The sequence below is a fragment of the Hydra vulgaris genome, chromosome 04, assembly GCF_038396675.1.
Source record: "Hydra vulgaris chromosome 04, alternate assembly HydraT2T_AEP".
Taxonomy (NCBI): domain Eukaryota; kingdom Metazoa; phylum Cnidaria; class Hydrozoa; order Anthoathecata; family Hydridae; genus Hydra; species Hydra vulgaris.
The window spans coordinates 39,180,001-39,207,500 of NC_088923.1; the positions used below are offsets into that span (position 1 = coordinate 39,180,001).

The 27,500-nt window shown below is 24.7% G+C and overlaps 1 protein-coding gene across 1 annotated transcript in view; it reads right to left on the reverse strand.

The window, feature by feature from the left end:
• LOC136079396 (platelet glycoprotein Ib alpha chain-like) overlaps positions 1 to 27,500 on the reverse strand; it is a 51,183-nt gene that overhangs the window by 20,306 nt on the left and 3,377 nt on the right. Inside the window, exons 2-3 of the mRNA XM_065795131.1 lie at positions 21,715 to 21,779; positions 15,804 to 15,830 (exon numbers count right to left, since the gene is read on the reverse strand). Of these exons, the coding sequence (XP_065651203.1) occupies positions 15,804 to 15,830; positions 21,715 to 21,779 (92 nt within the window). The remainder of the gene's footprint in view (positions 1 to 15,803; positions 15,831 to 21,714; positions 21,780 to 27,500) is intronic.

A 27,500-nucleotide genomic window follows, 5' to 3' on the forward strand; every position in this document is an offset into this window, starting at 1 on the left:
TTTAAATATCAGTCTAAGGCATATTATCTAAATATATTTTCATTAAAATAAAAAAATTAAATATATATATACCTGACGGGCATTTGTTTTTAAAAGTTACGTTCTAAATGTATTTTAAATGTTTTTTAAACGTCTTCTAAACATTCTTACGCAATAAATGTTTAAAAGACATTTACAATACATTTAGAACGTAACTTTTAAAAACAAATGCCCGTCGGGATATATATATATATATATATATATATATATATATATATATATATATATATATATATATATATATATATATATATATATATATATATATATATATATATGTATGTATATATATATATATATATATATATATATATATATATATATATATATATATATATATATATATATATATATATATATATATATATATATATATATATATATATAATATCTATAAATATATATATATATATTTATATATATATATAATATATATATATATATATATATATATGTATATATATATATATATGTATATATATATATATATATATATATGTATATATATATATATGTATATATATACAGTGGCGGCTAGTCAATAGGTGACCAAGGGGCCCGGCCCCCTCCTAGATTAATTTGAAATAAAGTATTTGTTAATTTAAATATGTATTTGTATATATGTAAATATGCACCTATTAGCCTGAACTGTTTGCAGACAGGTTTTATAAAAATAAATAAATGAGTTCTAATTTTAATTTTTTTTTTTTTTTAAGAAATGTGTTTATTTGCATTTTATATAAAGTTTTGTAGCGTTGTTTTAATTCATTGCCAATAACTTTAAAAGTAATATAACTTTTGATGCGCACACGATTTATTGTGCTTTAAGGTGGGGCAAGAAAGCGCACTGCAGGGCCTTATTGAACTGACCCGAGGAGTAAAGAAGTTTAAAAACATCACTAAGCTGTATAATTTCATTTTTAATTCTCGATTTAAAGAGTGAAGAATTTACTGCTGCAAAAAGTCAGAAGTTTTGTTGACTCAATAAGGTACAGTATTATTTGGAAACTTTATAACATTTAATGTGAATATTTGTTTGTAAAAATAATGTTGTAAACATCATACATTTGTTAATATTGCAATTTTACTATGAATATTAAGAGTATAATTATTGGCTTCTTCACCTGGATATGTAGATATAAAGTTTACCATGTAGTTATTAGGAGTATAAAATAATAGGAATAGGAACATGGCAAAAATATGTCATTTAAAATAATGTAACAGAAATTACTCGTATAAATGTTGGTTTGACATAAACATTTAAAGAAGTACAGTGAGGTAAAAAAAAATTAATTTTAATAATTTTTAGAAACTAGATTTTCTAGGACAAGCCATTTTATTCTATAATTATAACAGGAATAATAATGGTAAAAAGAATAAAATTATAAGTTTAGAAATTCTAGGGAAATTAGACAGTTTAAAAAATTGGTTTTAAAATGTCGTGAAAAATTTTCGCATTTCTTTTATAATCAACAATCTTGTACATTTTATAACTTTTGTTAGTGAACTACATTTTCAAGCATATATTGTTTTATTTTTTTTTAAATTTATAATGCTTGTCTTTTTTTTTTTTACAGGGAAAAATAGTGGCTCAACCATATTTATGAGAATCTTGATTTGTGTATTAATCGAACAAATGTATTGCAATTGTATGGCAATGTTTAGCAAGACTATATATTATGACACGAGAAAGTTTATTCATTTCTATAAATGTAATAAGAGCTACAAACTGTTTGTACTTTTGAAATTCTATTCTCAATGAGGGATTGCTGAAGTTTTTTTTTTCCAAACAGCTTATGTTTTATATTCTGAGGCATAATGAATCAGCTATTAAAAATTGTTCACATTGTTTGATGGCAGTTGAGTTATTTTACCTTTTAAGTTGCCAATTAGATCGGTTCTGAACCAGAGCCAATTTCAACCATGATAATAATCATCAATCACAAATTTTAAAGAATTTTTTATCATCAAAAATATGCAACTGGGTTTTCAAGGAATATTTTAAAATTAGTCAATATTATTATTAGTTTGATACAGCAAAGGTACAAACAACTAAAACGACAAAAGATATAAAGAAAATTTTTCAATCACAAAAACTGTACCACTGGTGGTTCATTTCATTACACAACTTCAATAGTGACATTAACAGTTACATTTCATTACACAACTTCAATAGTTACATTTACAGTTACATTTCATTACACAACTTCAATAATTGATACTTCCTAAAAGTCACTAAGTAAAGAAATTTACAAGATTTAGATTATTTTAAATTGTTTGACATTGTATTACTCTTATTAATGAATCTTATTAATGACAAACAACTAGTTTTTAGTTGTTTGTACATTTTACAATTACATTTCATTACACAACTTATGGTAAACCATTACCATAGAAATAAAAAAATTAGAATATTTTATTGAAAAACTATATAAACATTGAAGTACTGTTATGTATGCTTACAAACAGATGTTAAATTTTTATCTTTAATAAAATGAAATCGTTTAGTATTTTTGATAATGTAAATAATCTTGTGAAGTTTACTATTATTTATGACTGACATTGTAAATGTTGTATTTAAGAATTAAGGATTTAATTAAATAAAATATGTGTTGTGTTACAAAAAAATATTTAAAAAACATGTTTAAAAATTTTTTAATGTTGGAAAAGTTTTTGTTTTTGTTGACCCTTTCACCAATCTCAGAAAACTTTATATAAACCTATCAGAGAGTTCAATATATATGTAATGTTACATTCTTTATTATTTTATCGATTGGTAATTAAGATTAACATTAAAGTTATTTTATCAATAATTTAGGTTCATTAATAAGATCATTAATCATTAATAAGATTCATTAATAAGAGTAATAAGATATTATTAAATCATTATAAGTACATAAGATATTATTAAATCATTATATATACAATCATAATAATAAGATTAATAAATCATTATTGAGGTTAATAAGAATCATTAATAAGATAAATTAGCATGTACAAAATTGACCGTTTATTGGCTAAACCTTTCTCGTCATTGGGATCCGACAATTAATTTTGGATCCCAAAAATGTCAATTTTAATATACAACATTTCCCTCCGAATCATATATAAAATATTAAAATATCTATTCAATACTAAGTGAAGTTAAGCTGATGTCGGAATTACCGTTTTGTTGAAAATGCTGTTTTTATTGATATCAGCACAATTAATGCCCTATTCCAGTTATGCATGAAAATAACCTGGTTGAAACATTTTCTGAAGGAACAATGTTGATAGAGATTTTTTTGGTCACGCCTGTGTCTACAGCTGATGCTGAACGGTGTTTTATTACTTTAAAAAGAGTTAAGACACTTTTGATCTATCGAAGCAGCGTTCAGTTATTTTTTGCTGGTTTTTACGAAGGTTTGAAAGATTCAGTGTCATTAAATACTTTATTTTGAAAGTATGCCAGCCCTTAACTCTCTCAACTAATTAAAAAACGCTAGCGTCCTACAAACACCAAAGTATCAATTACGCTGACAACAAGTCGTTGCGATACTGCTCGGTTAATATTTCCTGGCCCCACCAAAGTCTATTGTCACCGGCCGCCAATGTATATATATATACATATATATATATATATATATATATATATATATATATATATATATATATATATATATATATATATATATATATATATATATATATATATATATATATATATATATATATATATATATATATATATATATATATATATATATATATATATATATATATATATATATATATATATATATATATGTATATATATATACATGTATATATATATATATACATATATATATATATGTATAAATATATATATATATATATATATATATATATATACATGTATATATATATATATATATATATATATATATGTATGTATATATATGTATATATATATATATATATATATATATATATATATATATATATATATATATATATACATGTATATATATATCTATATATCTATATATATATATACATGTATATATATATATATATATATATATATATATATATATATATGTATGTATATATATATCTATATATCTATATATATATATATACATGTATATATATATATATATATATATATATATATATGTTTATATATATATATATATATATATATATATATATATATATATATATATATATACATATATATATATAGATATATATATACGTTATATATATATATATATATATATATATATATATATATATATATATATATATATATATATATATATATATATATATATATATATAAATATATAATAATTATATATATTTATTTTATAGACGTATTTACAATTATTTTGCTTATAATTTTTGTAAAGCGTACTCAAGTTGAAATATACATGTGAAAGGTTGAAATAATTTATTATTTTAAATAAATAAACAAAAATTGATGAGCAAACATGAGGGATTTGTTTGTTTCTTTATTAAAAGGATAAGTGTCATATTAACTACTAGACCAAGCTTTCATCTAAATAAGGAATAATAATAAACTGGTTTAAACTGATTTTGGTTCATACTCCTTCATTTAAGTTTAATTAGGGTTTATACTCCTTTATTTAAGTTTAAACTGGTAGATCTTCGAAGCTAAAAAAGGATGACAATAAATATTTAATAACCCTTTCTTTAAGAAATAGGGAAAAAAAATCAACCGAGTTGGCAAAGGACAGTAACACAGCAAATGGGAAAAAATTTTAGCTCTTCTTTTATTCGATGACACCTACTCAAATTGGGATTAAGAGAGTGTGTTGCTATTCGAAAAACCGTTATTACGACGTGGCAATAAAAAAAATAGCTAAAATATGCGAAACAACACAAAGATTGGACTTCGGAAATTTTTAATTGGGTTCTACACACCGATAAGTCCAAATTCGAAACTATTGGAACAAAAAAACACCAATATGTTTGAAGAAATATTGGAAAATTAGCCTACACTCAAAAACACTCAAGCCTATCAGCTTGAGTGTTTAAACTCCGCTATTAGACACGAAGGAGGCTCTTTACAAGTTTGGGGCTGTTTATCTTTATCTGGAGTAGGTGATTTGATCAAATAATAGTGGCGACTCACCAGGGGACGTTATGTCGATATCCTAAGGCACCTTGCTGTAACATCCAGAATGAGACTATAGGTCATAATTTTATTTTACAGCAGGACAATAACCCAAAATATTGTTCCTGAGCGGCAAAAGTTATTTAAATGTATTGGCAGTGGAAGGAGTCCTGGAAATGATTACCTGGCCTCCACATGGTCAAGATTCAAATTTAATCAAATATATTTGGGATTACCAGGACAGAAAAAAGATTGAACAAGCTCCCCGAATGATGAAGAATCTTTTAGAGTACTTCAAATGGAATGGCTTAACATACTCTAGGATTTTATATCTAAATTGTATGTGACTAAGGCACAAGGAAGGCATAGTAGATAATAAGAGTCTTTTATAAAGTTTAACATAACAAAGTTTGATATTGTTCCATATTTTCTGTGAAATATATGTGTTTTAATATGTTCATAATATAGAACTACAAACTTAAATTTTAGAGAAGACTTCTGCGGGATTTTTTAAATAAATGTAAGTGTTCCAAACATATTCACCGTACTGTATACATATATATATATATATATATATATATATATATATATATATATATATATATATATATATATATATATATATATATATATATATATATATATATATATATAAAGAGAGAGAGAGAGAGAGAGAGAGAAAGATTTTGCTTTTATTTTTTTGCGTATTTTTGTTTCCATTAATTAAATAGCACTATTTAATTTAGGGAAAGAGGTAACGACCTAAAACCTGACAGCCTTATACAAATATCAATACTAAAATTTATTTAGACTACACATAAATTGAATAATAAAGCTATATAAAATAAGGATTACTTTTACTTTATTTAAATTTTTTATAACAGCATTTAATTCAGGCGTCAAACATCATTTTTTGTACAAAAAATTATATGTGTATATTATATCTTTACAAAACACGGTCTTTTAGGTAAAGCTAATTTAAATGCTTGGTCTGCATGAAGTTTTGTTGCTTTTTTGTTATAAAAGTTTTACATAAACATGTTAAAGAATTTTTTGTTTAAATCTTGATCAAAATATTCAATGGCTTTTGCAAATTTTATATTCAATTGCAAAAACTTTGGGTGCACAACCATTCGTTGTAGACACCAGGCCAATGGATCATAAATAACTATTTGACGGCAGCTAACAAATTGTAGTTGATCCAGTTTGTAATTGTGTTTTATATAGCATATAATTTGATAAAATATTTTACAAACACATTTTACTTAGTTCAAGTGGCAACATTAAACCTCAAATAGTACATCAAGTTGAAAGTTCTTTGCAAAATTATTTAATATTTTGCTCTCATTGAAATTGAATACCTCTTAATAAAGCTGCTTTAACAAAGTACTTAACGTTGGTAAGAACTTTATTAAAGCAGCATTAATAATACCAAAACATTAAACACATTGATGTAACACTCTGCATTATCTCTATTAAAAACAATTATCCTTATAAGGTTTCTACAAATACAAGCAAACTTAAAAATTAACAGCAAACTTAACTGATACTTGTACAAACACAAACATGTGTTAGTGTTTGAGTTAGTACTAGTACCAATTGCCCGGGCTCAAGGCTGCAAATCTTTAAAAATCAAAGATTTAAATTAGATTGCAATTTAATTAAAATGCTTAAAGTTCTTTTAAACTAGTTTATACCAGTTCAATTTTTTCATGTAAAAACAACTTTTTGGATTACGGTTTATACAAAAATTCCATATAGCTTTTTATAGTAATTATGTAACGATTGTAATTATGCAACTAATTAGCGATTCTGAAATGTTACCAAAGTAAAATGCCACGTTCTTTTAATTTCTTTTCATTCATGAAAAAAATTTTATTATTTAAACTATTTTAATTAAAAAGTGGAAAAGAAAAGTTTTTTTTCTACTTCATTGTGGAGGATCAATAAACTATAGTGAATTTGATTAGCGATTGGCAGCTGCTAAATGATAGTATTTTAGCAATGATTGAAGCTTAATATGTAACAACCATAAACTCAAAATTTTGCGCTTGTGCAATATGAGGTTTGATCCTTTTATTTTACTTTTGTATTTACAACTATTTCCACAGATGTACAGCTAAAAAGTCTTATTCTTTTAGAATTATTGACATTGATAACAATACCTACATATTGTAATGTTAAATAGGTAATTTTACAATAATTGATTTAGTGATAATAAAATAACAACCTACTAATCTTCGTTGAAAATTTTAAAATTATTATTCCATAGAACCACTAGACAACCTGAAGTAAAACAACATTTAATTTTGTTTGAAAGAAATTTCACCACATTCACCTCAATTTTTTTATTGATAATTATCACAATATGTCTTTGATTATCGCTTTATTCTTAAAATACTTACACTTAGATTTATCAATATAAATTCAACTTTATTAAATCAATTAAAAATATACCCATGGTGGTATTCAAAATATCTACTAATCTTGTTGTCAATGGAGTTGTTACAAAAGTAATAATACCTATATACTTTCATATTTATTAAAGTATTAATGCTAGTATAATAATGTTATATTTATAATAATAATTACTGTATAATAATTTATATATATATGTATATATATATATATATATATATATTTTTTAAATTATGCCATCTATATAGTATTTAAAAAAAACAAGCAGTAGAAGTTGTTCATTTAGCACAGCTCCCCTTGAAAGGCTCATCGCAACTGAGAGAAAATGATTCCATTTTGTAACTTTATATACACGAAATTATAGTAAACTTTTTTTAGCTAACGAATAAGTAAATTAGTTTATGATTTAAAGGTACATTTTTTTTATTGTTCAGTTACATTTTGTTGAAGTGTTTTTATAATTGTCTAATTATCTTCTAATGTAATGCTTTTTTCTCTAAGAATGATTAAAATCTACTTTATCTACTGACTGCAAAATATGTATGTACATTTTCTACTTGGTATAGATAATTAAAAAATAACTTCTCCTAATCACAAAATCTTTTCACAATTCTTACACAAAGTTTTTTTTACAAGTCTTACACAAAGTCTTTCACAAAGTTTTTTCACAGTCTTACACAAAGCATTTCAATCTAAGCTTAATTTAATTTTAAATCAATTATTTTTGTTTTTGTCAATTATTTTTGTTTTTGTATTAAAAGCACTTTCTTTACTCAAAAAGATGCTCAATACAATTCAAAAATGTCAATACTAAAAGAAATTATAAAGTGTCAACATGAAGTAATAATTACACAAGGAAGTTATTATGCAACTCTAAATAGTCTATTAAGAAACAAAAGTATAAATTGTCAGGCTCCTCAGCTGCTAGAATACATAACTTTGTTCCAACCTACTAATTTGAGTTCAGTTGCCTTATGATCTTAGTTTGATGGTTATCTTGCTGTAATTTGTGATGACTTCTATAGTCACATCTTTGTTAAGGCATTTACATTCGTATGAATTCACCCATTCGTCAGGAAACTAAGTTTGAATCCACAGACTATTCTTTTGTATAGTCTGTTTAGCACTAGTTCACTCTATCTTTCTATTTATTCAATACTGTTCTCCTTCATCTCAAGACTGCACTTTTTATGATGTTATTTCTGATAAAATTGACCAAGCACATTCTCTTTATCCTTCTGCCAATGTCGTTGTTGTTGGTTACTTCAGTGTAATGTACATTACACTGAAGGACTTGGTTTTGGTATCAATGACTCTGCAGGCATTAGGGCCCACAACTTTTTCCTTTCCTAATTTCTTACACATAAAGTTAACTTTCCAACTAGCTTTCCAGACAATCTGAATTCTATATCTTCTCTATTGTATTGCTTTTGATACTATTCAGTGCTCTGTTTATCAAAAGTATAAATTGTCAGGCTCCTTAGCTGCTAGAATACATAACTTTGTTCCAACCTACTAATTTGAGTTCAGTTGCCTTATGATCTTAGTTTGACATTCACACTTGGGTTACTTCATCATCAGAATCCCCCTATTATGGCACCAACTACCTTAAAGCTAACTGGGACTTTTTCTGTGGTTCTTTTTGTGATAACCCTTTAGCTTTAAACTTTTCATCTTCCTGCTGAGAAATATGCTTCTGATGTAACATCTTAGATTTAGGCTGGCATGAAATCTTTTTTTTTCTCAGTGTGCTGCTGCAATTTTCAATTGTAACCAATACTTCCATATCTATTGCCAAACAATTCTATAGAAAACAAATATCTGTTTACTATTGCAAGAAACCGTCGCAAAAAGATTTTGTCTAACGCCAAAGCCCACTTTTCTCAGGTCACAACATCTTGCATTTTAGTTCCAAAAATAGACCTGTGAGTCTTCTGGAATATTTACAGTGTCTATATTTAAAACAAATCTGTTATTCCACCTCTTTTCCATGGTTCAGATTATTTCACTTAAAGACAAAGCTGAATTGTTTGCTAAGAACTTTTCGTCAATCTCATATTATGATTCCACTAATCACATTTTAACAGATACAACCGACAAACAGGTTGATCTATTGCTTAACATTCGAATCACTCCAGCTTCTGTATTTAAAGTGATTTTCTTTTTAGACTCTTCTGCAAATTGTGGTCGTGACAACATAATTGTCATAGACAACATAATTGTCATAGTAACTTAAATAAAACTAAATTTATTTTAGCAAAACCACAATCTTTATTGCAACAATCTAGATCTTCCTATATTTTCAAACGGTCGTGTACTTTATGAGTCAACTACCCTTCCTTTTCTGGATTAACTCTTACTTCCAATCTTTCTTGGCAAGCATATATAAAATCCATTGCGAAATTAGCATCTTCTAATGTTGCATCTCTTAATCGTGCTCGCCACTTTCTTACTAAGGATTCTCTTCTTTATGTTTATAAATCTCAAACTTGTCCTTGTATGGAGCACAATTTCCATATCTGGAGCAAATCATCTAATGATGCCCTTTCTCTTTCCATATCTGGAGCGAATCATCTAATGATGCCCTTTCTCTTTTAGACTAGGAGCAAAAAGACGTTGTAAACATAGTTGGCCCTTCTCTTGCAACCAACCTTCAACCATTATCATATCATTGTATTGTTGATTCTCTTTCTATAAATACTATAATGGGCGCTGCTTCAAAGAGCAAGTGTCTCTTGTGCCATATACTACAATTTATTCTCGTGTTTCTCGTCATTTAATTAAGTCTCATTCTTTTACTCTGACAGTTCTTAATTGTTCCAAAAATTCTTATTTGTCTAGTTATATTCATTAAGCATCAGTTCTTTGGAATTTGCTCCGTTAATCTTGTTTTCCTGATTCATATAGTTTGAAATCTTTCGAGTCGTCTGTTAATCATTATCTTGCTTATTAAACTTCATCTTTTCTCATCAAGTATCTTTGAACTCTATTTGGGTTGTTTGGAGCCTTTTTGGAAGTAAAGATGTTAAAAAAAAAACCTACAAAAAGTTGAAAGGCAGTCGGAGACTTAAAGTAAAGCTGAGAGATTTAGAAATTTTAAAAACCCTTGTATGCTGAATGTTAGTAGGTATCATTATATAATATATTATATTATGCAATGTATTTTGTTACAAATGCTTATTAACATTCAACATACCCGTGTATTAAAGATATCAGGATACCTCATCTTCACTTACCAGAACACAATATAAACTATATACATTATACAGTTTATTATGTGTTCTGTCTAATAAGTACTTTAGAAACCATTCCAACTTTTAAAATTTTTTCTTTAAATATTAAAATTATTGTTTTTAACAGGTTGGATACTAACTTGATCAAGGAGGTTTTACACTTGTAGAGGTTACGCGCCATAATAGTGCAGTAATGATAATAAATACAAGTACATATGAACCGAAGTAAATAGAACTCAAAAAATTTTTGAAATTCATAATTAGCTTCAATAAAAGTTTTTATGAATACTTTCTATTATGAGTTATTATTACTTTCTATTATGAGGAAAAAAAATTAAAACGTCGATACAAAAATAAATTACCAAACAAACTTATTTAAACTATACGTAAAACACATTATTTAGCTAAGAACTGGTACCTAGTGTGTTTATAAACTATTAAATAGCAAATAATATTTAAAGCACCTAAAAGTTGAGAACGAACGCAACAATATAGCCTATTGGCCATATTGTGGCGCCAGTGCTCAACCTTTAGGTAGGCCCCATATGGTAAACCAATGTGGGGCCCATTAAATTGCCGAAACTGGGTTTAGATGAACATGTTGGCTGGATTTATATATACAAACAAACGCACACACATACATATATATATATATATATATATATATATATATATATATATATATATATATATATATATATACATATATATATATATATGTAAACATATATATATACCTCTTGTATATATATATATATATACAAGGGTTTCGAACCCTGTATATATATATATATATATATATATATATATATATATATATATATATATATATATATATATATATATATATACATATGTATATATATATGTACATATACAGGGTTCGAAACCCTTGTATATATATATATATATATATATATATATATATATATATATATATATATATATATATATATATATATATATATATATATATATATATGTATATAAATATATATATATATATTTATATATATATATTTATATATATATATATATATTTATTTATATATATATATATATATATATATATATATATATATATATATATATATATATATATATATATATATATATATATTTATGTACAGGGTTGAAACCCTGTATATATATATATAGATATATATATATATATATATATATATATATATATATATATATATATATATATATATATATATAAATATATATACAGGGTTCGAAATAAGCATTCTATATTTATATAGACAGATAGATACATATGCATATATATATATATATATATATATATATATATATATATATATACATATATATATATATATATATATATATATATATATATATATATATATATATATATATATATATATATATATATATATATATATATATATATATATATATATATATATATATATATAGAACCCTTGAACTAGTTCATTTCAAAATAGTCTTACTTTAAAAATTTACATGTTTTCAATGCACATCTTTCATTTGTATCCCTACACTAAAGTAGATTTTACAAACAAATTTTTTCTGGAGCGCAAAACGTGTGCGAGTCCGTTTTCCCTTTTTTGTGTGGGTCAGTTGTCCTCCAATTTCTCAAAAACAATTTACTCGGACTTGGCGCGTTTTGCAAATGGGCATCTCAAATATTTAAGACTATTTAACTTAAAATTTGATTTAAATTATCCTTAAACTTTTATTATTTAGAATTAAATTAAATTCTAAATAAAATAAAAACAATTTAAAAAATGCATCATTAAAACAAGCTATTTATTTGATTAAATCTTTTTAATGTTGTACTTTTTGAATGAATTTGTTATAGTTAAAATGAAAATCTTTTTTGCTGTTTTTATACTATTTATTTTATTTAGAATTTGAAGAAAACGCTTGTTTTACAGTTGTTGTTTTATCAAAATTTTTAATAAAATGTTTTTGCTTTAACTTTATTTAGAATTTAAATAAAATTTTTGTTTAAAATTTTTTTTATTAATTTTTTAATTAAAATTTAAATAAAGGTGTTTGTTTTGTCATTTTTAACTTATTTGAAACAGCAAATATTTTAAAACTCTGATTTCAGTAAAAAATGTCAGGGCGGAAGCCAGGTCGGCAGTTAGGTCGGCATTACCAAATATATATATATATATACCCCAATTAAAATAGCAAGAATAGAGTTGAGACATGTAAGGAAAATTTAGCCCTTTCCAGAAACGGCCCATGTGATATTATTACAGGGAATGAGTCGTTGTTTTATTTGAGACAAGTTAAACACAAGTCAGATAATACTAGTTGGATCCGTGAAGATGAAAGTTCAAGAACTGTTGTAAGATTCAACAGATTTGAGCCAAAAAACATGTTCTACATCTTCTTCAAAACAACCGGGGTTGTTTATTTAGGTTATGTTGAAAAAGGAGACACAATTACTAGTCAATATTATATAAGAAATTGTTCGAAACTTCTTATATGCAAAATAAATAAGCAAATGCCTATAGAAGGCACACAAAATTTTTAATTTCTCAATGAAAACGGTCAACCTCATGTAACTCAGAACGACACAATTTTTTTAAAAACATTTTTGCTTCAGGTATGTTTACAATGAGTTTCCAATTATGTTTACAATGCCTTTCTTAACCTTGTCTACAGACAAAAGAAAGGGTATTATTCAAAGATCTAAAGAATATAATCCGAGTAAGAAAGTTGCAAGCACGAAATTGCCGACCTTATTACTATGTTTTATGGTAAGACCTTTGTATTAATTTTTTTTGGCCGACCTGATGCTGACCTATAAAAGATTGAGGTCGGCAATTTAATGCAATTTTTCCTAATTGCAACAGACTGCAAAACTAACTTCCTTTATTTCACCTAAATCTAAGCTTTAATTTTTTAAGATTAGTGACAACTATTTGAAGCTTTGTAAAAAAATTACAATATCTATTTTTAAATCAGATTGACACATTTGGGCGGCATGTAAAGATGGTGAATGATTTGTCAAAACAAACTGTTGCACCTTCAAATATTGAATTTGAATCTCTAATATCTTTCTTACTGTCAGACATCCAGCTTATTCCATCAGGTGGCTAATCTTTCTCAGGAAGAGTGGAAATAAGCAGCTTGCAATACTAGGGCAAAAGAAAAAAAAACTTGACAAAAGAAAGTCTATAAAAATGAAATAAGCGGCATTATGGTCTGAGTGACGATTTATAGGATCAACAATGCAGATCAATTAGTTGCTTGAATGATTATTCAGTTATCTCCAAACTCGCAAAATTTCAAAACACCGTTATCCCTGCCAAAGAAGCAAAGTTTTTGTGAAGCAAAAACTATTTTCTGTTTGTTTTCGGCAGAGCAGGTTAAGAAATTACAATTTCAACAAAAAGACAAAACAAAAACCAAAATATTTTATAGAGTATTATAGATATACATAAAAATAAAGATGCTTTTGCAATGGAAGAAAAAATATCTATGAAGTAGGTACTCACAAGTAGGTTCTTATTAATATAGTAAAGACGTTGATTGCAATAATCAACATCTGTAAAAAAATATAAAGAACATCCTGTATAATGTTAAAAAAGAATTAGAATTTCCGATTTGAGTACTCTACAGAAAATCTATTTACAGTGGAACTAATGATATAGTTACTAACATTATTTGAGTGTCATTAACAATAACTAGATGGGTCAGTGAGTTCTTTTTAGTTTATAAAAATTTAAAACATTATTACTATTTTCCAACAGGATAAGATTCAGTTGAACATTTATTAACTAGTTTAAAGATTATTGAAAAAAGTTTAAGCGAACAATTTTGTAAAGCTATGTCAGGAATGTCTCAACCACAAGAAGTAGAAGAGTATAAGGGAAATAATTATTAAATTGTTAAATATTTTTAAAAGTTTTTACATTTATGAAAAAAGATAACGTTTAGTAAACAGAAAATAATGTAGCATCAGACATTTTTATACTAATTTCTGATATAACATTTGCTTTTGTCAAAAAGATGAAAATAACGAATATAATCAGACACAGTGGCTGCACAAAAAGATGAAAAAATAAGCAAAAAAAAGCAAGGTAAAGTATAATTTAACTTGAATTAATGAAACTATCAGGAGAAGTTCATTTCAGCTTATACACTTATTAAAAGGGCTGAGAAGTCGGAGTCATAAAGTTAGAGTCGTGGAGTCAGAGTCGCTAAACAAATTCCTCCAATAGTAATACTTCTCGGTATTGCATGTGCATCTAAAAAGATTTAACCTTCAAAGAATTTTTCATATAATTAGCAAAAAAAAAATTTTTTAAATATCGCGTAAAAATTTTTAAAGAATTCAAAAATTTTGCTTTAGAGTCGGAGTTGGAGTTAAGCTCTGAAAATCTAAATAATTAAAATCGGCGTTGAAGTTGGCACTTTTTTTTTACCAACCCAAACGCCTTTTAACAATACATTTACAATATTTACATTTTGGAGGAGCAGCTGCTTTTTGGGCTAAACAAAACCAAAATTGCTTTAACTATATTTATTCACCAATACATGCACATACATATAAATCCTTTCACATTTACTAAATAAAAAAATATATATGTATATATATACAGATATATATATATATATATATATATATATATATATATATATATATATATATATATGCATGTGTGTATTTATATATATTTATATGTTTATATATATATATATATATATATATATATACATATACATATATATATATATATATATATATATATATATATATATACATACATATGAACATATGAATATATGTATATGTATTTAATTATGTATATATATATATATATATATATATATATATATATATATATATACATATGAATATATATATATATATATATATATATATATATATATATATATATATATATATATATATATATATATATATATATATATATATATATATATATACATATACATATACACATATACTAAAAATAACAAAATTCACTACTTACTTTTTGTTGGTTCCGTTGCTCTTTGCGCTATTAAAAGTTATGCAAATTAAAGTCATTTAATTAATTCACATTTACAATATATATATGTATATGTATATGTATATATATATATATATATATATATATATATATATATATATATATATATATATATATATATATATATATATATATATATATATATATATATATATATATATATATATATATATATATATATATATATATATATATATATATATATATATATATATATATATATATATATATATATATATATATATATATATATATATATATATATATATATATATATATATACAACGGAATTAGGGTCGGCATTGGAACGCCGACCTCAAAGTATTTGAGGTCGGCAAATAATTGCCGATCTCATTTTTTTGTATTTTCGAAGGTTGTATACATATATATACACACACATATATATACACATATATATGCATATATATGTATATATACATATATATATATATATATATATATATATATATATATATATATATATATATATATATATATATATATATATATATATATATATATATATATATATATACATATATATACATATATATATATATATATATATATATATATATATATATATATATATATATATATATATATATATATATATATATATTGATGTATGTATATATATTTAGGGGGTCCAAAATTACCGTTTTCTGGATTTTGTGTATTTGAACCACTTTTTCTATTTTTTTTATGCTGATATCATTTTGACCAAATGACAAATTGTTAAATTAAATGAAATCATTATTATTATCAAAATAGAATCCGAGGTAACTATATTTCTTTTTGTTTTATCAATAAAATACGTAATCATTATGAGTAGTTATAAATACAACAATTATTTAGACTTAATACGTGAAATTAATTTATATAAGGAACTACTTGTAACAATTAATTGTCAAAATGCAAAATAACTTTATTGGAACAAATGAAGAGTTCTGAGGTGCAATGTTGGCTCTGACAAGGTAAGGGACATTGGTCAGGTTATCGTAGGTAGTTATGGATTGTTGTGAGGACTATCCAAGTAAGAAATTTTAAATAATTAGCTTATACTTCCGTAGTCATTTTTTGTATTTTTATCAACAATTGTGATTTTAAAAAAAGTCGACCTTTGCTGCAAAGTTCTACTATTTTTGATTACTACTTAAATAAACATCCCTTTCATCAATATTTTCGGCATTTAACAGATCTTTCTCGTTTTCAATAGATTTATTGACTTCTGATTTCCAAGTATATGGACTGCCTTATAATTTTAAACAAGCTAAGTTATAATATCTCTCGGACACCTTATGCCAAGCCTACAGTTCTTTCTTGCTAACCTGTCTCAATTGTTTCTGTTCCAACTGTCTTTTATATTTATAAAATTTTTAACGTGACACATTTTCTGAAAAGTATCTAAATTATCTAAATTTTAATTTCACAATGGTTTGGATATTTAAATATATTACCACAAGGAATATATGTAACCGACAGAATTTCCGAAGCCGATTGCAATAAAAGCCACACATGCGCTTAAATTTAATGTTATTTGTAATTGTTTTATAAATTCCAAAAACCTGATTAAAAATGTAATACATTGGTTATTCCATTATTGCATAATTTTGCGAACACATGATACTTTCTTATTTTCTGTTTAAGAAATAAAGCTAAACTTTGCAAAAATATAGCAAGTACGATTCAATTATCCAAGTTTTTTGATGCGTATATACAAACTGCTTCTGCGACTACAAAGCAGTCAATCTTATTTTAATAAAAATTTCGAAGAGATAATTTATTGTTAACAATAGACAATAGCAAAAACTACCCTGAGTAAGTGCAACTTTGTATGTAAAAATTCGTTAATTACTGGGAGATTTCTAAAAAAGTTAATTAATTTTGATTACTTGTTTACTAGTTTGTAATAATGTTATGTATTTGCCAGTTAGTAAAAAAATTTTACAATCGTAATTAATAAAAGAAAAATTTACATAAGTGGGGCTAGAAGAAGACAAAATTAGTCTTATCATTAGGCCCCAAAAAATGCATCATTATAAAATAACATTTTCCAAGAAAATGCAAAAAATAAATAAAATATAAAATATTTTACAATATTTAGTTTTTAAACTTTTAAAATATTTAGTAATTTAAAAAGTTAAATTTAAGAATTGGTTAGTAAAGTAAGAAATTATAAACAAAAAAATATAATTTTAGCTGGTTCAATTTACAAATAATTATATTTGAGTTAATCTTAATTCTTTATGTTGATGTTGTTTTAATAAGAGTTAACAAGCAGTTATACGTGGAACTTTACTCAGTTTTATTCAAACGAAAACGGTTTAAGTCTTGACCGATTCATTATAGCTAAGTTTAATTCTTTGGTCATAAATACGGTTCGGTTTTTTCGCTTATATGTATTTTTTTTGTGCATTGAAACCCATGACTATTAAATATTCATATTTTCCTGAAAAATAATAGAGATTTTTTCCGAGATTTATAAGAAACTTTTTTTTTAACATCTTCGCTTCCAACAAGGCTGCAAGCAACCACTAATTAGAGTTGGAAGTTACTAGAAGAGAAAAGATGAAGATTGTAGAGCAAGATAACGATTGACAGACAAATTAAAGGATTGCAAAATATATAATTCAGGAAAGCAAGATGAAGGAAGCAAATTCCAAAGAACTGGTGTTTGAGAAAAAAAATAAACAAATAAGAGTTACCGGAGCAGTTAGGAACAGTCACAGAAATGGATGAGACTTAATTAATGACGAGTAACACGATAATGAATTTTTGTAGATGGCACAAGAGACGCTAGGTCTTTAGAGCAGTGTCCATTATAGTATTTATAGAAAAGCGTTTTTGCACCTTGTCTAAAAGAGAAAGCGCGTCATTAGAAGATCCCCCCCAGATGAGATTTATTGAGATGAGAAATAGAATCCGGAGTAAGAAAGTGTTGAGCTCGATAAAGAGATGCAACCTTTGCAGATGCTAGTTTTGCAACAGATTTGATATATGGTTTCCAAGAAAGATTGGAAGTAAGAGTTAATCCTAGAAGATGAAGGGCAGATGACTCATCGAGTACATTACCGTTCATAAATACAGGAAGATCTAAATTATTGCAATTTCAAACTGACTGATTGACAAGGTTTAAGGATTATAGCAGCAGGCAATAAACCATTTTCTGTTTCTTAACTTTATTTCTACAAGAAGCATTCATAATAACCATCATCATTAGTTTTTGTTAGTATCTTAATGGGTATATCTTCTCTAACATACATCATTATTCCACTCCGAGTTTTAATCAACCTAATTTATATGGTTTGGATAAGCCTATAATAAGGAATTGTGTTGAGGGGAAGGAGTGGTAGAGTTTAGTTTCAGATATCATTAGTATATCAATTTTCCTTGAGGTATTTCCTTTAAGGTTCAAATTTAATTCTGATTGAATTAAAGTTTATGTGACCGATTATTATTTTAGTTGGATGTGGACTTTTAACAAAATTCAATGTGTAATGGTTAAAAATCAAAATGTAATGGTAATAAAACCATAATGTAATGGTAATAACATTGAACACTAAAGGCACCCTAAAAAAATAAATATTTTTAAAATCATTACAAGTTTTTTTAATAGTTAAAATACACACAATTAGGTTTTTTAATTTTATACACATACCACATGTTGCCTGTTACCTAGTTACCTGATAAACTGTTTTTTCGATACCAACGCTAACAATTTCGGTCATAACAAAATTTAAAAAATCCAACTTTTTTTAATGAGTTGTTTTCATTGTATTTTTTTGATTGCATTTTTGCAAATACTTCGCATTTATCAATTTGCTCATTTGATCAAAATTATTTTGCTCCATATGATAAAATGCTTCGAATTTTATAAAATGGAGCAAAATAAATTTGAGCATATTTTTGGAGCAAAATAATTTTGAGCAAACCTGCATTTTATTTACTTTTATTAATGAGTAATCAGTTTTTATAATGTTTTCTGAAATTTATTAAATGAGGAAAAAATTAAATTAAAGAAATTAATTATTAATGACAACATTTTGCAGATATTTTGCCACACAAAAAAGCAGTTTGTTCAAAAAATTCACCCACTAAAATTCGGTTGTTAAACAATAAATATAAAGAACAGATGAAACAAAATTCAAATGAAGTCATAAAGTTTATCTTTAGAAAAAGACTTCAATGTTGATTCGGTAACTAAAAGTCAATTGTAATAAGATCTAATTGAAGTAAAATTTTGTTTTAAATTTCTTTCGTGAGTAGTGCTCTTTATTGAACTTGATATTAAAATTTTTACATATAAATGTCGAGATTTTTACAAAAAAAATGTCGAAAACATGCTCTCAACATTTTGCATTTTGCATAAATATGCTCTCAACATTTCTTTTGATAATAACTTATTTTAAAATTAATTCTCAGCAAAATAAAGTTATTCCGTGAAAACATTTATGGGTAAGTATGAGATAATTCACTAAAGTAAGATGAAAAAATAAATTGAAATAACCCTGCGTCATTTTATATGCATATATCAATTACTTTATAAATAATTATTATTGATATATGCAAAAATTGTGTATGGACTTCAGACGATTTAATAGTGGTTCGCAACACATAGTTCTGTTTGCGCGAATTACATTCCAACAAACATGCTTTTGTTTTTGTAAATTTTTTTAGAACAACAAAACTTTACACTAAACAAAAGTTTTTGCTTTATCAAATAAAAGATTGGCAGCTTAAGTGATATATTATCAACTTCATTAGGCCTGTGGGACAGGGTGAATTTAGCTTTATCTCAATTTTGTAAAAGGCGTTAACTTATAAAGCATTCAATATAAAGTATAATACTTTAGATAAATACAGTAGCTAAGAAACTCAAATACTACGTGATCTGTATAATAGTTTTTTGAAACCCAAATTGTTTTTCGTACAGAAATATAAATGATGTTAAATGCCTAAATGATATAAAGCCTGTTGTACATTAATGCGTTCTAGAAATTTAGGGAAACAGGTTAAGTGTAGTTTGAAACGTTTGATTTTTCACCAAAGTTAAAAATTGCTGTGATTTGAGATATTTTAAATTTATCTGGTGCAATATTAGACGTTAATAAGAGATTTAAAAATGAAACTATATGAGAAGGGCCGGCGCAAAGGAGAGGAGGTGTGGTGTCGACAGTTTCCGACTGACTGTCTTAACTTGCCGACAGTCAGCACAGATCAACAAATATCTGCAAAATTTGTAAAGTCCCTCCCCCCTCACATGGTACCTACTCGCACCGGCTCCGTATGAGTAAAATAATATCAAAGGCTGATTTACCTACCTTGATGCTAATTCATCAAGTCCTCTTTCTGTTTTTTGTTTTCTTCTCTCTTCTCTTATCTAATTCATTTACTCGTCTCTTCTGTGTTTTTTTGTTAAAATTTTGTTGATGGAAAATTCTATCATACTTAGACACAAAAAATTTTACACGTATCATATTAATTCTTCGGGCAGGAAAAAAAAATAAACAATTCCATAAAAGATTTATTCAACAACATTCTTTTTTAGAAAAAAAATCAAAAGCTCATAAAAGCGTTTTTAAGTAATTTTAGGTCCCGCAAAATTTATGTTTATTATTCAATCGAAAAAAGAAAGACACTTTTTAATGCCATCAAAAAGAAAATAAGACAAAAATCAGATTGACTGAACAGAAAATGAAACAAAATTTTTAGTTGTTTTTTTAAATAATCTTCATTTGATTTTTTATACGAACATACAACTTTATATTTTTATAATTTATTGTATAGACTTTTTTTTTAATATGACTAAACTCTAAGATATATCATTTAAAGAGTTACTATTCTATTAAAAAAAATTAATTTTTTTTACCTGTAACAACATTTTTATTTGATTCAAAAATTACGGTCGATACAAATAACGTTAAGAAAATCAGTCTAAAAAAAATAATAGCAAATATGCATTATATATAAAAATATAAAACAAACTGTATATATATATATATATATATATATATATATATATATATATATATATATATATATATATATATATATATATATATATACATATATATACATATATATATACATATATATATACAAATATATATATATATATACATATATATATACATATATATATACATATATATATATACATACATATATATATATATATATATATATATATATATATATATATATATATATATATATATATATATATATATATATATATATATATATATATATATATATACACAGGCCTCGGAACCAGGGGGCCGGGTGGCCTATGTATATATATATATATATATATATATACATAAAGTTCTTCAAGTAGCAGATCCCCCCTCCCTTTTTTTTTTGTGTGTATTTTTTTAACTAACTACTTTAACACCTTGAACTTTAACATTTAAATAAATATCACCTCAACAGTGTGTTTTTTGGAGATATTTATTAAAAGACTTTGTCATTCTCCTATTTAACATACAATTTATCTGTCTTGTTTTACAAGTTCTTCAAATATTCATCAAATAACTTTAATAACTTTTCTTCAATACCTTACTTATATTAAGCTAAAATAAAATTAAAAAAATTATTTAAAGAAACATTTTTTTTATAAAATACAAAGACAACATAAGTAAAGGGTCTGTTTTTGTTTGTTTTTTTATGTAGATATGTTTTTTAAGTTCAAAACTATTTTTCCTTAACGTTAACAAATTTTTCAAAAGAATGAATAAAAACTAATTATTGTAATTTGTAGAATGAATGAGAACTTTATAATTTATAAATAAAGTTTTTAATTTATAAATGAAGTAACACTGCAACGCAGAATTTATATGTATTGTATAAGTTTTGCATAGTTTTAATTTTTTTTTAATTTTGCAATTTTATTTTATGTTTTTTGTTTTTTAGGTTTTATTTCTGCATTTGCAAATAAATTAAATTTGTCAACATTTACTTTCAGAAAGCGGAAATAGTATTTTCAATCATGTTATAAATAATATTGCATAAGTGTGTTGTAGTATTTTTATTTTTTAATTTTATACCTTTGATGTTAATAGTTTTGAAACATAAGATTATTAATGATGATATATTTTTGTTTTGAAAATACCTAATGTTCCAGTTTATCATAATTTTTAGTAAAGTAAATTTTCAGTGATACAATTATTATTAGTAGTTTTTTAATAATATTACTGAATTATGAAATTATTTTATAGCCATTATAAGGTATTGTAAGCATTAATTAAACAGTTTTCTAATCAAAATAGTCACATCACTTAGTTGTTTGATTAGAACATACTAATGAGTAGTAATAATAGAGTAGTCTAGCCTCACTGGGGGTTTGCATAACTGCTAAAGAAATTTTTAGCAGTTATGCAAATATTCACAGTGCCAAAAGAAACAGATTAACAAATGAAAGAGCAGCAAAATTAGAGTTTGTATCGCAAAATTTCAAACTTGAAGCAATGGATATCTGTGCAACACAATAACCAATTCTGTCTAAAGAACTAATAAATATTTCAGATAAATCTCACGAATCAATAAATGTTTCAAATGAAGAGTCACCTTAACAAGAATTTGAGTCACTTGACCAAGAATGTTGTTTTAGATTAAAAAACTTAAAATAGAATTGTTTCTTATCAATTTTTGAATTCAAATTTTGAAAAGAACAAATAGTTTGTTAACCATTTTAGCAGATAAAAAAATCGTTAATTTAACTCTTTTGTGACACCTGTTTATGCTTTTATAAATTAATTTTAAACAAAACTAAATAGAAACATTTTAGATAAATTGGAAACATTTAAAAAAAGTTAAAATTAGGTAAAAAAAAAACACTATAAGGATCTGTAAAAACCAAAAAAACTGCAAAAAAAACAAAAAATCTTCAAAAAAACCAAAAAAACCCCAAAAAAAACAAAAAAACACGCTTTTTTGGGTGACAGGAACACTATAGCAAATGTTTCTGCATTTATTTATATATATTTATATATATATATATATATATATACATATATAAATATATATATATATATATATATATATATATATATATATATATATATATATATATATATATATATATATATATATATATATATATATATATATATATATATATATATATATATATATATATATATATATATATATATATATATATATATATATATATATATATATATATATATATATATATATATATATATATATATATATATATATATATATATATATATATATATATATATATATATATATATATATATATATATATATATATATATATATATATATATATATATATATATATATATATATATATATATATATATATATATATATATATATATATATATATATATATATATATATATATATATATAGGCCTTGGAACCAGGGGCCGGGTGGGCCAGAGCCATCGCGGGAAAAAGATGATGGCGCCCTTTTTAGTTGTGCCTTTAAAAAAATATTGACCCTGAGAAAAAACTTTTTTTTAAAATTGATTAAAAAAATTGTTTAAAATATATCTATTTAAAAAAATATATTTTTTTTTTTGTATTAACTTTTTTTTTGGTCTTCTTGTCTTGGTTAAATTTTTTAACAATTGATTAACAAGATATTTACCGATAAGTAACAATGTTTGATGAAATTCCAAGGTATGTCAGTGATATTGTTTCACATCTCACACAGTTTTCCTCTTCTCAACTATCTTCTTTTTCTGAAGTTGTCAAATTGCTCAAACTGATACAAGTAACTCCACAACAAATGCTGTTAGTGAACGAGCATTTTCAATAATGAGAAGACTCAAAACTTTTCTGAAAACGACGATGAAACAGCAGAGGCTGAATAATTTGGCAATGTTACACATCTATTCAAACTGAGCAAACCAATTTGATCCAGAAAAAGTAATAACAGAATTCTGTAGGGATCATCCTTATAGAACAAATTTATTCGGATTTTAGTGTCTTTATTTTGAACTTGAACTATAGTAGTACATGAGTATACAGTTTTATGTACCTACAACCTAAACTTTTTTATACTGCAATAAATTATTTCTGGTTATTATCAGCCTTTTGTATTCTCATTTTATATAGAATCTAATATGTACTATAGTACCCATATATTCTCTATTCAACAAATACAAAATTATAATATATAATTTTAATATGTATAACTCCAAAGAAACATATAAAACAACATTTATTTTTGGGGGTACACCAAAGGAATGCGCCCTTTTCATTGTGAACCCCCCAGTTTATAAAAGCTTTCCAGGCCCCTAATATATATATATATATATATATATATATATATATATATATATATATATATATATATATATATATATATATATATATATATATACATATATACCGTTTGTTTATATTTCAATTTTTATATATAACGCTGCATATATATATATATATATATATATATACATATATATATACATATATATATATATATATATATACATATATATATATATATATATATATATATATATATATATATATATATATATATATATATATATATATATATATATATATATATATATATATATATATATATATATATATATATATATATATATATATATATATATATATATATATATACAGGGCCATCTTAAGGAGGGGTAGAGGCAACCCGGCACAGCGATCTGTAGGCACCGCGGCAAATTTTCTTTTTGTTATTGGGCTTCATTACTTTATAGAACATCTTTACCATTTAAAATCTTGGGCACTTTTGCGTTAGTTCGCTAACGCACCAGCCAGTTGGTTTCTTGATATTATATATAAAAGAGAAAGCGCTCTTTTCGCTCTCTCTCTCTCTTGCGTTTCATATTATTCAACGTGTGAGTTGGCGTATGCACTTGGCGCGATCAAAGATTTTATTGTAAATAACGAGTCGTATCTTCAAGAAATATATTATAAATTAATCTTATCTACGTGATTTAATACTAGTCCCTTCTAAACTCTTTAGGCGCCCAATATTTCACTCATTGACTATAAAGCATATCATTATTTTTCGGAAAATTTTTTTATCTACACTAACCTTATTGAAACTCCCCTGTTTATTAATTCTTACTTGTTATCAGCAAAAACTTTATATCACAAAGTTATAAAAAAATCAGTGAAAATCGACCTTAAAATTAGTAAACAATTATTTCAATAACTGATAAAAACAAAAACTTTCAGTGTAAACAAGCTTTAAAAAATCGTCGAACCAGTAAATCTCGGTTTGTCGAAAATGATTTTTTGGTTTATTTCTCACTAAAGTATAAAACTTATATCAATATATTAAATCTTATTCAAGTTATGATAAAACAGCAGTTAAATAAGTTTTAAAGAAAGGTTTATCTGTTAAAAAAGTTTTAATCGTATTTTGTAAAAAGTATTAGTTTTAGCTTATAAACTGAAACTTTTTATGAATGAAAATGAAAATACTTGTAACATGAAAAAACTTCAACCTACCTTTTTGTAAAAATAACAAACACCCACCCACCCCTCCCCCGCCCCTTCTCATATTAAGGTGGTCCTCTACAGAAAAGGCTAACTTTTGATCTCAAAGAGTTTTTGGTTTAAATTTTTCACCATAAATGTGGTTCTATAAACGTTTTATGAAAATCAATTTATAAAATAAAAAATGTCTTGATGACCCAGTTATTTAAAAAATGAATGAAAAAATAGCAACTTTTGTGACAAGCTAGCAATCAAAATATTTAACTTATCAAGCTGAAAATTAGTGTATATACTCATTGAGGTGTATTAATCCGGATGAGAGAAGCATTTTATATTATTCACAGTATAAAAAAAGTTACAATATTTGAAACAAACATAGAAAAGTTGGTGGACAAATGGCCAACATTAGTCTCATAAAAAAGTACTCTCCTTATTTTATTTTAAATATCCATCTCTCATCCGGTTCTTTTTTAATTATGTGGAGAATCAAAAAAAAATTAGATCAAAAGCTTAAACGAGTCCAAAGTAATCATGAATAAAAGAATAAAACCATAACAAAAAGTTAAAAAAAAAAACATATCAAAACCCTCCAGGAATATATTTTAAGTTTTTTTCTTTGTCATTATTTTTCTAAGTAACCCTTTTTAATTGTTCTTAGTTGTTTTCTTCTATTTTTGATACAGTCAGTGGACTTTTGAAGATACAGCTTTACAGTTACTTTCTTCTTTTCAATAAGTTTTATAAAGATAACATATCCTGTTAGTTAAAATTTATTTAGTACAGAGAGGATTCCATTAGGACCTTCATAAGATTCAATAATAGATGAAATAACTGCAGACTCTAAGACCGCTCTATCCACAAAAAAATTTTTTGGGCAGTGTCTCTAAGTAATCTGGTTGAGTGCCTCGTTGGCCTTTTGGGTCTTACCATGAAGACATTTTTTTAGTAAATCATTTAAAGATAAATTAGTAAAAATTGGTTTTAAAATTTTGAAGACTGCAACAAAAAGATTTATATGCTCTACATAAGTATTTACACTATGAACTTTGTCTAAATGAGATTTGAACCAAGTCTCAGTGTCTCTTGGGCACATACGGTGTCGACATTCCTTGTCTGTACAATGAAACAAAACGGCCCAAACAGCTTTTTTCATAGCATATCAATTTTCAAGATTTTCTTATGGCTA